This window comes from Salvia miltiorrhiza, chromosome 3 (assembly GCF_028751815.1).
Source record: "Salvia miltiorrhiza cultivar Shanhuang (shh) chromosome 3, IMPLAD_Smil_shh, whole genome shotgun sequence".
Lineage (NCBI taxonomy): Eukaryota > Viridiplantae > Streptophyta > Magnoliopsida > Lamiales > Lamiaceae > Salvia > Salvia miltiorrhiza.
The window spans coordinates 45,080,783-45,096,434 of record NC_080389.1 but is presented as its reverse complement, the minus strand read 5'-3'; the positions used below and the strand labels follow the sequence as shown (position 1 = coordinate 45,096,434).

Sequence of the window (15,652 nt, the reverse complement as noted above, 5' to 3'; positions counted from 1 at the left end):
AGGGCTCTGAGACAGTGAACATCAGATCCTCATTCCACAACGGATTCACACTCCTTCTCTGAGAAATCTTAGTCCTCAAAACCATATTCCCATGTGAAGCGCTCACAAGAATCTCCGATTGCTGCCGATTTTTTTCTGCAATCTGTAATTCCTGAGCCTAAATCACATTAACCCTAAGATGCCAAAGGCGAGGAGATAAGTAAACCTTCGATCTAATTCTAGTGATACTATCGCCATTAACAGTGGAGGCATCCAAATGCCAAGCTTCCGGAAACGCCTCATCGGCCTGCGTCCCCTCCAAATAGCAAACATCAACTCCGGCCACCCTCTCGCCCCTCTGATTCTCCAGCCTGTACCATTCTGGCCCCAATGGGCTATCTGGCGACACCCTTTGAGGAACATCAATGCTGTCAAGCACAATTATCCCAATCAAATTGGAATTTTGGGATAAAGGGTTGTGAGATTGAGGGAGCTAGGGTTTTCAATTTGGGTGGTTTTGTTGGATAGAGGGTCAGAATAGAGAGGGATAGGGAATGGCGTCGGGCTGGAGAGGTGGCGACGCCGGTGACCGGCACTGCATGTGTAGCGGTGGTCCGCGACCGTGTGCGACGATGGAGAGAAATAGAGAGAGAGTCCGACGAAGGGAGAAAAGAAAGAGAGCGAGAGTATTAAAACGACGTCGTTTCCGTGCCACGTCGCTTTAATTAATGATTTGTTACATACACGTGGCATGTTTAAAGAGACGTCAACTTTTCGGCTGCCGTACGTACTTCAATTTTATGGAAAAATTGGAACAAATGCAAAATTCATGATTAAAAATGTAAGTTTCAAAAGTCATGTGTAGAATGAAAAAGTAACTAAAGTTTATGTATTTTCATGCAATTAACCATTTTTTTAATCTTTGAAAAATACAAAAAGGTATCTTATTTTTCACAGAATACGATAAATTTGAGTACCAACTCATCACAGTACTGCAATAAATCTCATTCTCTTGATCTCAAAAATACATTTTATATTGAACATCTGGCTAAATGTTTATACATGTATACAGTACTTAGATATTATTAACAAAATTAAGCATAAATTTTAATATCTATGCACATTTTTTTTTTAATTTGCTACGATCAAAGAAAGGAAAAAACCCACTTACACTCTAGCTCCTAGGGTGACTCGAACCCCCGACCTATTGGTTGGAGGGGAAGCGTCTTACCAACAGACTGCGCTTCATTACTTACACTGTACTGTACGTACGTACGTCAATATGTGGTAGTGTCACCTTATCTGGGAAGGCACTGAAGGGTACTGGAATCACCATATATCCGACATGCAAAGATAAAACAAAACATGAAAAACAAAGATAAAACAAGCATGCATTAGTAAGTTATGTATGAACTATTTGTACATGCATGTACAACATGTTGACCAGGTTTCCCCTGAATTAATTCAATCTAAATTAAAATACATGACCGTACAAGATGGGGGGCTCCCCTCCCCTTCCAACAATATATAAATTTAATTTTAATATTATTTGTATATAATGATAATTACTACTAGGGTGCATTCACTTTGAGGTATAAGAGAGGGATAAGCTACATTTACCACCTTATACTTCGTTTGCTTTGATGTATGAAAAAATTCAGATAGGTGGTATAATTTTTCGGGCAGCCCCTTATCCCTTGGGAAATGGATAATTTTATACCTAAGAAAGAGTGGTATAATTTTATACCACATATAAAGAGAGGGATAAATGTATTATCATTCAAACCAAACAAGATATAAAATATGTAGTCCCCACTTGAAGGGATTAATTTATACCTATTTATATTATCCCTCCATTTAGAGGGATAAAAAGCAAACACACCCATAGTATATGATAATGTAAGACTAAAAATTATGTAGAAGATACATATACAAAAAAACGTTCTTCATATGCCTCATTTATAAAGGTTTATACATATCTTACAAAACTAGGGATGACAATCGGGTACGACGGGTACGGATAGTGACTATCCATACTCATACCCACGAACTAAATGGATAGTGATTTTTAACCACGAAACTATTCATGGATATCAAATGGTATCCAAATCCGCTACCCGCGGATACCCGCTACCCGTCGGGTATCCACGAACCCGCTATCCGACGGGTATCCGTCACCCGCTATTCGCCGGATACCCGCCACCTACTATCCGCCGGATACTCACGAAACACAATTTAAATATAAAGTTACAACAAATTTAATAGAAAAAAAAATCAACACAAATAACATAGTTCAAATCCATATTTTGAAATCCACAAAGAACAATGTTTAAATTCAAATTCATCAACTAAAATATAAAATCCAACAAAATTCTATAATTTCTCAACAAAATTCAAATTTAAATTAGACTATTAGAATTTGGGCCTTAGTTCAGTTTCTGTTTAGGCCTATTTTATGATATAATATGGTAGCCCATAATCTTAAAATATATATTCAAAGCCCATATTTTATGGAATTTTTTGTGGATATTTGACGGGTAATTCACGGATAATTGACGGGTATTTTTCGTGGGTAAACGGATTTCGCGGGTATGGATAGTAAGTATCCAAACCCATACCCACGAACTAAATAGATAGTGAATTGCAACCACGAAACCATCCGTGAATATCAAATGGTATCCAAACCCACTCTAATAGGTTCGGATTTTCGCGGATATCCGTTACCCACGGGTAGATTGTCATCCCTATACAAAACCTTTGTCAAACATTCTTTACATGAAAGATATGTATAACACGGAAACATATCTATCCATAATCTTATGAGATTATATATAAGGATAATTTTACGGACAGGGGCGGGCCAATTTTTTTTGGGCAATAGATTTCGTTTTTGTGTCTAAATAGAATTTTAATAAACTTAAAATTAAAAGCATAGAAAGAACTACCTCTATACATTGTTTCTTATATTGTATACATTGTTTCTTATATTGTTAATCTTCTACAAAATAAATTACTTTTCATTATTAATTATTCATAATCTTACTTTAATTAGGAGATTGACTCAAACTTAACATTAAAAATTAACTAAGAATGAAAATGAACACTGTGTGTAAAATGATAAACTAAGAATGAAAATGAAAATGAACAATGATAAAAAATGAACACTGGAGTAGTATATGTTTTCTCTCGTGTATATATATATATATATATATGTATATAATAATGATAATGTTTTTTTTTTAACTCAAAATTTGGGAGGGGCTTCAGCCCCCTGAATCCGCCTCCGACCAAGATGATCATCCGAATATATATTATAGTATAAAAGAAGTACAGCAAATGATGATATTACCTAAAAACTAGTTTACATGAAGAAGAAGAAGAAGAAGAAGAAGAAAGTAGATATATAGGAGTATTTGAGGTGTTGGATCAGAGCCAGAGGGCGCCGGCGTCTTTAAGAAGCGGCACAAGCGAGCCGTTGATATGGGACGCCAGGACAGTATCGATGGCGCCGACGAGCTTGCCGCCGATGAATACGGCGGGCACGGCGGAGGCGCCGCCGAGGAGGCGGAGCAGCGCCTTCTCGAGGTCCTTCCCCCTGGGATCCTGGTCGATCTCGTAGACGGTGGGGTTGACGCCCATGCCGCAGAAGAGGCGCTTGGCGGCGTGGCACATGCAGCACGTGCTGTTGCTGAAGATCACCACCGCGTGCGCCGCCGCCATTCTCTCTATGCGCTCCAAAGGGTCCGTCGCCACGCTGCGTTTCGGTGGGAAGTTATATGATCCTGTCTGATAATACATTCCCGCTTTTCTATATGTGAATATTTACCAAAAGAGAGTGTGTTTGTGGAAGATATGAGTGAGGGAGAGATGCTATATATAGAGATAAGTGGTGACTCCAACTCATAAATGGAGTTTTAAATAAATATATATACTAGAATGTTATAAATGAGATGGGTATTTGTACTTACTTTTTTCACGAAACCATCATATAGCATATGCGAAGTGCTTATTAGTAGAAATCTGAGATGACGTGTTTTGCAACTAAGATACACATGACCTTGGGTGCTAGCGATACAGTGGTTAATGTCTCAGGTCAAAAGTTAATTTACCACAAATTAAAGGATGATACACTTGAGTTTCATATTTTTGGTGGGCTTGTGTGGGTCTAGTAGTGAAGTGATTAATATTTGAGGCCAAAGATTTTATATTTAAGTCAATCGTAATGTCATATAATTTTTAAAATTATTTGTTCATTCATATATAAAAAACTAATACTTTATAAAAGTATACATTGAAGATATATATATATATATATATATATATATATATATATAATATATATATATATATATATATAATTTATTCTTTCATAAAGATAAGTAATACACTTGAGATTTTCTTTAATTTTTTTTAATCCATACATTATCACATGCATTAAATCAAATCCTACGTATTTATTTTAAGTTAGGGAAAGCATGCATGCAGGAAGGTGCGAATTGATGAATTTTAAACCACTCTATTAATTAGCAGAGAGAGTTGAATTTTGCAAATCTAAAACAATGAACTGAATTATAATCTAGGGTTAGCGCCTAAATACACTAACTTTGGAGATAGTTTGATTTCGCATGCACATGAATTTTAAAAGGTGTAAAAAAATACATGAACTTTAATATTGTAGCAATTTTATCACAAATTCAAATATTAGATATTCGAACTCCATAAAAATCTTATGATTTACAGGTTTAGAGATGTCTTATACGATATCTACTAGAGATGTCCTATACGATGTCACAAATTCAATACGTGTATTCATCGGACGTTTTAAAAAATAACATTGTATAGGACATCTCTAAAAGATATCGTATAAGACATCTCTAAACCCGTAAATAAGTAGTAAGATTTTTATGGAGTTTAAATATCTAATATTTGAATTTGTGATAAAATTGATACAATATTAAAGTTCGTGTATTTTTTACACCTTTCAAAGTTCATGTGCAAAACCAAACTACCCCTAAAATTGGTGTATTTAAGCGCCAATAATTCTATAACCTACAACACTAAATATCTATTGTGTATGAATTGAATTCTTGTAAGTATTCATCCGTCTATAAAGTAGTGCCTCGATGGTTTGGAAGCTTTGCGCTATGACCCTTGCCATATAGAGTTGTTCAGAAATCTTAATTAATCTTCATTTTTTTTGTTTTGATTAATTTTGCCCCTGTATATAACGCCTACGAAAATCAATAAGACCTAATTAAAAGATTGTGTTTTGTTGATAGCATGCATTTGAGAGGAAATCGAGTTGAATGAAAACAAACATATACTCCCTCAGTCCCGCGAAGCATGACACACTTTCCATTTTGGGTTGTCCCACGAAGCATGACACGTTTCCTTTTTTATCAATAATTATTACATTCTCTCTCCTACTTTATCACCTTTATTATATTCTCTCACCTACTTTATCACTTTTATTACCTTCTCTCTCATACTTTATCAATTTTATACTTTATTAATTACACACTTAAAACACTAATATACAATTCCTTAATTCTCGTGCCGAACTCAAACGTGTCATGCTTCGCGGGACGGAGGGAGTATATTAGGTAGGCATGGGAATTAAGCGAGCTAGAAAGAGAGAGGAGAGTGAAAGGAAAGGAAGAGACTCGGAAAGGAAATTCTTCTTGGTATTTAATTTAAGACGGCTGCTTTTGTCCTTGTTGTCGGCCCCCAACTTGCTCTTCATTCAAACTATTCAACCACACAACTATTCATTCATTTGTTTATTTGTTCCCACCTCGTTAATATCTCAACAGTTACATACAGGTGTACATGCAAACAATTTATTCATCATCTTCCTCAGTTTTTCTTAATTACACACCATAACTGGCACAACTTTTTGGGAGAAAATGTAAATTTATTGTTTTTGAGACGGTAAATTTGTTAAAGTTGATAATAGATAGGGCATATACTTTTTTAATACTCTCGTTAACTTTGAGCAATTTCTTTACGACACAGATTTTAAGAAATTAGTCATTTGTGTGTTAAGTATGATAGGTGAAAAGTTAAAAAGGTGAAAAAGTTAACAAAAGAAAAAACTTTTACTCCCTCTGTCCCAATTCAATAGACAATATTTTCTTATTTGGATATCTCAATTCAATAGGTCACTTCCTAAAATGAAAAGTCAATATATAACAAATATTATCTCAACATAACTCATTATTTTACATCAATTGTCATTGTACCTCACACATAATTATCTTTTACTTATTTCTCTCTCCTATTTTTTTGGTGAAATGACATACGTATACGTTGATGTAGAATGTGTCAGAAAAACTTACTGCGGGGGATGTCGTAGTTGCAAAGACAAATAAATTGTGTCGTGATATAATATTTAAAAAAAGTTATGATAGTTTTCAAGGAGATATTGAAGCGTTATATGCTTCAATTTGTAAATAATGAAATTTAAGGTTCAATTAAATCTCAACATTCCACATCCTCTAGTTAAAACAAAAAGTATTAATTAATTATGCGAAATATTCATTGAGAATGGTGAAAATTAATAATTGTCCACCAACATTATTTCAATAAAACTATAGTTAATTTTAATTGTTTTTTATGGAATTACCCTCGTGCTCCTCTCTTATACATAAAAAAACATCTCGATGCCCAATTTTGTCTGGTTTTCTCTCTCTCTCTCATGAGTTGTTTTCTCTATTTATCTCCGACGAGCTTCTCTTGCTGTTTCTTTCCGACAACGCGTCTTCTTCGATTTTCTTCGTCGCCGTCATCAACATTTTCTGTAGGATCCAGTAAAATAAGAGTTCAAGGAGTTTCAGATTTACGAGAGTTATGAGATGAAAATCCAAATCTAAGAAGATCTAGAACGAATGGAGTGAATGTACCTGTCTGTACCATCCATTCTTGGAATAGTAGAGAACCACCGGACATATTCGTGGCACGAATGGTACGAAATTTGTCATTTCGCACCATTCGTACCAAATGTATGGACAGATACTTTTTGGGGTGGTGCCGAAACCAGTATCCAGGTTTCCCCATAATGTGTGCCTAAAATTAGGATTCATCGGCACAACTAGTGGCATCTGTTTCAAATCATTGTATATTTGGTTATGATATAATCGATATGTGATATTTAGTTTTAATTTGTGTTATTTTGTAAGACTTGTACTTGTATATTTCTTGTTGGATTTGTTCTAAAATGAAGAAGACAAATAAAATGTTATTTCGAAATTGTGTTATTGTCTGTTGATTCGTACTATTTCTCCCAATATATATCACGACAACTTTTTAGGACGAATATTCCATTTCGTACTATTCATCCTAAGGTTTGATCGCGCCAAGTGTTGACACGAATGGTACGAAATAACATATTCGTACCATTCGTCCCAAGAGATGTCGTGCCAAATGTTGGACAAATGGTACTAAAGGGAGCGAAATGGCATATTCGTACCATCCGTCCCAAGAAATATCGTGCCAAATATTGGGACAAATGGCATGAAATGGCTTATTCGCACCATTCGTGTCAAGGTTTGTCGTGAAAGTGTTGACACGAATAGACCTTTTCGCACCATTCGTCCCAAAGGCCTATTCACAACATTGTTCCAAGTTTTATCTCACTAGAACTTGGATCGAATGGTACAAAAGAATCCATTTTCACCATTCGTCCCAACATTTGTGGCACTACACTTGGAATGGTACAGAAGGTCTCATTCGTACCATTCGTCCAATTGCATAATTTTTGTCGAACAAAAAAAATCATAATGCTCCAGTTTCTACCAATAAATTCAAGTACAATTGTTGAACACAATTTGAATAATTTTTTTTCATTTTCTTCATTTTCCGTCAAATCCAATTACAAATCAACACAAAATAACACGAAATCTGGAAAATCTAGCTAAATCCATGTACTAAATCCTTATTTTCATTTGAGAAGATGAGATGAAGTTGTCGTTCGTAAGCGAAGGTGAATCCCGGGATGGTTGGAGATTGTTTTCTTCTCCATCCTAATAAATCTCTATCTACGCATTTGGCATGAATGGTATGAATGGTCTTTTCGTACCACTCATACCACATATATGTGTGATACATCTTAGAACGATTGGCACGAACAATACTGATGAGGACAAAAATATACATCCCCTGATTTCCTGAATTTGGAGCTATCTTGAAGGCTCTATCAAATATCTAATAAAGAAGAAGATCAACACGAGAGCATGAAGATAAATATGGAGAATTATAGTCTTATTCTAAGTCTAAATAGAGTCTAATGAAGGTGGTTCTTACCAACACATATTTTAAACACACAACTTATAAATTCTAACCTGGTTCCGATAAGTGTTTGTTGCATGTGGACTTCGATCTCTCCACCCTATGTTATCCTTATGAGCGTGGGGTTTCATTCGTTCCTCCCTCTCTCATTTTCTTTCTCTTAACGGTTATATTTTTTTGAATGGGTGTGTTTGAAATGTCTCTCCGCTACTAAACATTGAATCAGGTAAGATATTAAAAACCAAGTGTGTTAGAAGACTGCCACCTGTGCTATTTATAGCGTGCATGACCTAATGGGCATCTTAGTCATTTCCAGTTTGAATACGAAGGGGTACTTTCGTCATTCTATTCTCTTTCTCTTGTTAAGTGGAAGGGTAAGAAGGTCATTTTCTCTTCAGGGCATCTTCCACGTCAGCCGACATATAGTTAGTTAGGGGTGGCGGTCTCTGCAAAAAGGAGGTCAGTGACCGCCTGCCATTCAGTTACAACAATCACTGTACAGGTGCACACTTCTTTTTCCCGTACCAGACTAACTTTTATCCATATTACTCCGCTCTGCCTCCACAAATCAGCTCTGTATATCCTCAACCGTGGTATCCAGGCAGAACATCCTAAGACCCACTCCGAGGTTACCTTAGAGCTGCTCCAATGTTATACTCTGAGGATATCTCTCTTAATCATGATCAGAGCAGGGCTTCTCCCCTACTCAGATCTGATAGATATCTTTCCCTATTAATTAGTTAAGGTATTCAGGCTCCTTTTAAAGGGAACCGGGAGTCCCGAATACCATCATCATTAGAGTCTTATTCCTACTAGGTTTCTTAGTATTTTGCCTATAAATAGAGGCATATATTCATTATTGAAGCAATCGATCCATCTTTGTACAATGTAATTTCTCCCCAAAACATAGTGAAAACACCCCAAAAACCCCCGTGGACGTAGATCTTACAATCGAGCCATGTAAATCTCTGTGTTCTTATTGTTTTCTTTTGTAGGTGTTATTTTTTTGGCACAACAACTGGCGCCGTCTATGGGAAAACGAAACCCGAGATAGACGGTTTTGTTCTGCTTTGCCACAGATTCAAATTTCCTCTACAACTTTCAAAGAAAAGAAAAAAAAGGAAAAAAAAACTCGGTCATCTCTCTCTTTCAAAGTAAAACACGCCACAGCCCTATTCTTGCTCAGATCTCGCTGCCACCGCTGACCTTCAAGTTCCGACGAGGCCAGGCCCGGCTGAGGACGCCGCTCACCACCTCCAAATCACCCCAACCTGAATCCCATCGCCCATCAAAATTCAACCATGCCCAATCTGCTCTCTTCCCTTCCCAAACACGAATAGCGCTACTGCTGCACCACCCAGGCCATCTGCTACATCTCCGGTGTCTTCACCGATGACCGCCGCGTTGCCACCTACCGTTTGAACCAGGTTGTCTCATAAACACCGCAAACAAAAATCGAAGATTAGTCAACGCCAAATAGAAATTAATAATAATAATAATCGAAAGCCTTAATTTTCTCCAAGATCCATCGCCGCTTTGCAACCTCCGGCGAGGTCGTGCCCGACCAAGAACTCTACTTTTTGATTGCTCCATCAAACCTCACCAACCTCTCATCTGATTCCCCTCTGAAGAAGACAAAGATGAAAAACCCTAATTTCTTATACCACATATCGCCGCTGCCGCCTCTGTCGAAATCCGGCGACGCTGCTACCACAAGAGTCCGGCGGGGACGACTCCGGCGAGTTGTTCACCTCCGTCCGTTGTCCTACTCCAACGACCCAGAGCCTTCAGGTTTCAATCCCTCTGGTCGCGGCTTCTCCCTTTAAATTAGGCAGTTGCCGGTATTGTTCAAATTCTGGCAAGGTCGACGCCAGCAATGAACTCGGCTCTCTCTCCTTCTTGTTTTCCAAAGCTCTGGTGTGCAGCGGAAACTTTGGCATAGCGCCGCCTTCTTCGGATTCGATAGGAAGCAGCTGCTGCTGTCAAATGCACAGCGTTGTTGCCACCGTTGTTCCTCGATTTTAGCATCATGTCGTTTCCTGAGTTTCAACCGCCGATTCTTCAAGTCGCTCGATGAAACAAGAGCAGTCACCCCTGTTTCGCAAAGCTAAGTTCTCTAATCTTTTTTTTTTCTCTTCGATTACGTAATTAAATTTTCAAGACATCTTGTGTTAATAATATACAAAGGCAAAATTGAAGTATGCAAAGGCAAATTCTGAGGGAAATCCATAGTATTCAAAGGCGCAACTCGAAGTATTCAAAGGCACAATCCAAAGTATTAGGAGGAAAGAACTCGGAATAGTCAATGCGTATTCAAAGTGCCTAAAATAAAAAATAAAAACAAAACAAAAGAAGTCTATTTTTCAATTCAAACAACATTGTCCAAAAGTTGTTTATTTTTTGCAGGAACCAAATCAAGAACGCTGCCATGACAAATTCAACCCTACAACGCTAACTCTCTAGCCCAGCCAAAACGCCCACGATTTCCCAGATTTGGAGCTATCTTGAAGGCTCTATCAAATATCCAATAAACAAGAAGATCAACGTACACGAGAGCATGGAGATAAATATGGAGAATTATAGTCTTATTCTAAGTCTAAATATAGTCTTATTCCGATTAGGTTTCTTAGTATTTTGCCTATAAATGTAGGCATATATTCATTATTCAAGCAATCGATCCATTTTTGTACAACGTAATTTCTCCCCAAAACATAGTGAAAACACCCCAAAAAACCCCCGTGGACGTAGATCTTACGATCGAACCACGTAAATCTTTGTGTTCTTATTGCTTTCTTTTATGGGTGTTATTTTTTTGTACAACAAATACTAATGATGAACAATGTTAATGGCTCCATTCACAAGGTTTGTACGAACCTTCGGCGCGACAAATTTTAAAACAGAAGGAATGGATGACGTTAATAAGGGTAGTGGCACCATCCATTTCTCCAATTGGTGTGACATATCTTGGTACGCATGGTATGAATTTATACCATTTCATTTCAGATTTGGAACTCTAGTATCTGGACATAGATATTGTAGAGATCTGGTGACGATGGCGTGGTGGTACAGTTTCCAAAATATTAGGAAATATCATTGTTACGGCGACATTTGGGTGAAACTGGAGAAGATGATTATAGTTGATGTTGGCGAGGACATAGAGGTAATCTTCGGGGAGAGAGAGAGAGAGAGAGAGAGAGAGAGAGAGAGAGAGAGAGAGAGAGAGAGAGAGAGAAATTGGGGACCCTAGTTGCCCATTACCCTCACTCAGCCCACAATTGGCAGTCCATCTCTTTGGTTAAAATGCAGCCCTAGCTGCTGCACTCCTTGATATGAAATTGGGGACCCTAGTTGACTTCTTCTTCCTTGTTCACTTCTCCCTTCTCTCTCTGTGTTCCTGTGTTAAAGAGAGAAGTTTTGCCAGTGTCTTCACCATACCTCTTGTCATCTCCATGTCTTGGTTGAAATGTTAACAAGCTTAGCGCTTGTGTGTCTTCTTGGTCCAATCTGAGCTATCTCTGCTAGTCGGAGTGAGGTTGAGGGTGACTTGGCAGTGGAGTTGCCGCAACGTGGTGTAGCTAGATGAGAACTACACTTGGGTTTGAGAGAGACCAAGATCTGAGCCGAGGAGACAGCCACTGCTGCGTCGTCTCCGACAGCTGCTCCTGTGTCATTTTTGGACAGCCCCTGCTACTCTGTTTCGGAGCAGCCACCTTGCTACCCCCTCTCTCGTATCTCCTCTTATTTTAGCTCTCATTTATAGCTGCATACACTTACTTACCTCTCTTGGTATTTTTCTCTTTGTTCAGGAAATTAAAGAGCACGTCTAGCTCAAACAATCCGTGAGCTAGTGTATGTGTGGTCTACGCAAGGGATTCGAGTGCAGCTGAGCTTCAGGAAAGAATTTAAAATTAGGCTCCGGTGCGTGAGAACGGTGAATCAACGACGGGGCGAGATATCCACAATAGTGGTATTAGAGCCTCGTTAGTCTCGTCGTCGCACCTTCCGCGTCGTGGGTCCCCTTAAACAGTTATTTAAATCACCACAGGTATGACGAGGTTTTGATCTTAAACCTCGCTCTGGTAATATCCACAACAGTGGTATTAGAGCCTCGTTAGTCTCGCCGTCGCACCTTTCGCATCGTGGGTCCCCTTAAGCAGCGATTTAAATCGCCACAGGTATGATGAGGTTTTGATCTTAAGCTTCGCTCTAGTAAATTGGCGAAACCTCCTTGTTGTTTAATTCCTAGAGGCTGCCGACTGGCACAACATAGGTTGCACTTTAAATTTCTAGAAAACTGCTAACTGGTGCAGTCTAGGATTGAGACTTTGTTACTGTTTACCAACTTGTGCTATTTTTGTGCTTATGTGAGTAATCTGAAGTGGTTATTATGTGCTAGCACGTGTGTCACAAAAAATTGTGTGTTTCCCCTTTTGAATCTACTCTGTTTCTTGTTGCACTGCTTCCGCTGCACTTTCAGATTCTAAAGCGGGATATTATTTTGTGTCCATTCTTCTTAGTTTGTCAAATCCACATGATTTGTGTGCCCAAAGCTTTGCCAGCTTTGAGAATCCGTAGTTGATTCTTTTCCTGCATCCAAAAGAGTGAGTGACCCCCTGCACCGGTGATAAATCATCGTGTGAACTGGGAAATCCTCCTACTCGCATTTTGGATTGGTTTTGTGTGAAGTTGTGTATCGTATGTTGTGTGTTTGTCTCTTTGTAGAACCTGTGTGTTCTTGATTATTTCATATGGCTTCTGTGAATTTTGGTGTGGCTCATTTCAATGGAAAAACAGATTTTAGTATCTGGAAGCATAAAATGAAATGCATTTTAGTCCAACAACATGTGTTCAAGGCTATCGATCATTCATATACTAAAGATGAAATTGAAGAAAAGAAAGCTGACATGAATGAATTTGTATTGTCATCCATTATTCTCAACTTGTGTGACTCCGTGCTTAGGAAACTTGGGATGCTTGATTCTGCTAAAGAACTATGGTGTAAATTGGAAGAGTTATACACTGAAACTTCTTTGCCATAAAAATATACTTGCTTGAAAAGTTTTTTAGATTCAAACTTGATTTATCTAGTGATATATATGAGAATCTTGATGTGTTTACTAAAATTGTACAAGACATCAAGTTGACTGGTGACAAGCATATTGATGATTATACCCATGTCGTGCTGGTCAATATTATACCTAATTCATATAGTGATGTCAAGTCTGCTATTAAATACGGTCGTGATAGCATTACTTTGGATATTGTCATTAATTCTTTAAAGAGTAAAGAACTTGATTTAAAGCAAGGGCACGGGAGGAAGCCTGACGAGAAGGCTATGCATGTTAGGGGTAGACCTAAAAGCAAATCCCAAAAATATGCTAAGAAATAAAATGAATCAGGTGATAAAAAGAAAGATCATAGTAGAGGTTGATCTAAGAGTAGATCAAAAGTGATCGTAAATGCTATAATTTTGGTAAACCTGGTCATTATGCAAAAGAATGCCCTAAAAAGAAACATGATAATGAGCATGCGAATGCGAATGTGGCATCTACGAGTGAGTCTTCGGGCGATGTGTTTGTTGATACAGATGTGAGTGACTTACATTTTGCGAACTCTATGTTCGGATCTCTATGTGAATCTGAATGGCTTGTTGACTCTGGTTGTACCTTTCACAGTCTCCATTTCAAAATTTGTTTTCAAATTATGAAGAGATTAAGCATGGTCATGTGTCTATAGCTAATGATAAGAAGTGTAATGTGATAGAAATCGATGATGTCTGCTTAAAATTTGCTTATGGTAATGTGCTTACCTTGAAGAATTCGAGACATTCCTGATCTGTATTACAACTTGCTTTTATGTGCTGCACTTGAAGATGTAGGTCTAGATGGAAGATGGGGAAATGGTGTTATGAAGATCATGAAAGGGTCTTTGGTTGTGTTTAAAGCTGACAAGCAAAATTGATGGCGTGTTTGGTATTGATAAGACTTTACTTTAATTGGCACAATAGGTTAGGTCACATAAGTAATAAAGGGCTGGAAATCTTTAAAAAAGATGGCGTGTTTGGTAATGATAAACTGTCCACCATGCCATTTTGTGACTCGTGTGTGCTAGGCAAGCAATCCCGTGTGCAATTCCCTATTTCTTCGTTCCCTAATCTGTTTAAGTGCTCTACTGTGCTTGAGTACCTACATGCTTATGTATGGGCCCTTCTTCTATTCCTACATGTGGTGGGAATAAATATTCTTTCTGTGATTGATGATTTTTCTAGGAAGGTTTGGATTTTTCTTATGAAGAATAAATCTGATGTGTTTGAAAAGTTCAAAAATTGGAAAAACCTTACTGAGAATCAAACTGGAAAGAGAATAAAAGCTTTTAGAACTGATAATGGTCTTGAGTTTTGCAATAAATTACTTGATGACTTGTGTGTTGAGTCTGGTATTAAGCACCATAGATTTGTACCCTATACACCTCAACAAAATGGGGTGGCTGAGAGAATGAATAGAACCTTGTTAGAGAAGGTGAGAAGTTTACTTGCTACCTCTGGTATTTCAAAGAGTTTTTGGGGTGAAGTTGTTCATAGAGCTACTTATTTGGTAATAGGTCCTCATCTGTACCTTTGCAGGGTCAGTGCCCTGAAGTTTTCTTTTCTGGCAAACTGATTGATTTGTCAAATTTAAAGGTGTTTGGTTGTAAAGGTATAAGCTTGAACATAGGTCTAAAAAATGTGTTTTCTTAGGTTACCCTGAAGAGGTTAAAGGTTATAGGTTGTGGGATGGAAGTGAACCTGGCTATAAGACAATTGTGAGCCGTGATGTGATTTTTAATGAATCTGAATTTTCATGTTTAAATGCTCATATGCCTACTTCTACTTCTGATCCTGGGACTGCTCCAAGTGAGGTGGAGCAATTGCGTGTATTGCGTCCTTTTAATAATGTGCATGATGAACGCACCAATGAACATGTTTTAGATGATCAAAATAAAAATGGTTTGCCTGACTTACATGGTGAAAATGCTCATAAAGATGTGATTAATGAAGATGTGTATAATTATCAATTGACTAGGGATAGACCTAGAATGACCATTAGACCACCTGAAAAGTTTAATGACTTTGAAATAGCCTTGTTTGCTTTCAATATGTTTGAAAACATTGATAATCATACACATGCTTTTCTTCGTGAAGCTAAGCAATCGAAAAATTGGAACCAGTGGTTAAATGCTATGAGAAATGAAATGACTTCATGCAAACGATACTTGGATTATTGTGCCTTATGATGATTCTTACCTTGTCAATGATTGTAAGTGGTTATTCAAGATTAAAAATGAGATTGAATCAATTAGGTACAATAATAGGTTAGTTTCTAAGGGATATACTCAAAAGGAGGGGATT

General features: G+C 37.7%; 1 protein-coding gene across 1 annotated transcript; it reads right to left on the bottom strand.

The window, feature by feature from the left end:
• Positions 1–3,264: 3,264 nt before the first annotated feature.
• Positions 3,265–3,864, bottom strand: LOC131016024 (glutaredoxin-C1-like). The gene has a single exon (XM_057944579.1). The coding sequence runs from the start codon at positions 3,775–3,777 to the stop codon at positions 3,406–3,408; it is 372 nt and encodes a 123-aa protein (XP_057800562.1). The 5' UTR covers positions 3,778–3,864; the 3' UTR covers positions 3,265–3,405.
• Between the last annotated feature and the right edge of the window lie 11,788 nt (positions 3,865–15,652).

What these genes read in the sequence shown, in the direction of transcription:
- LOC131016024 (XM_057944579.1), bottom strand. Translation starts at nt 3,777, where the DNA reads ATGTATTATCAGACAGGATCATATAACTTCCCACCGAAACGCAGCGTG.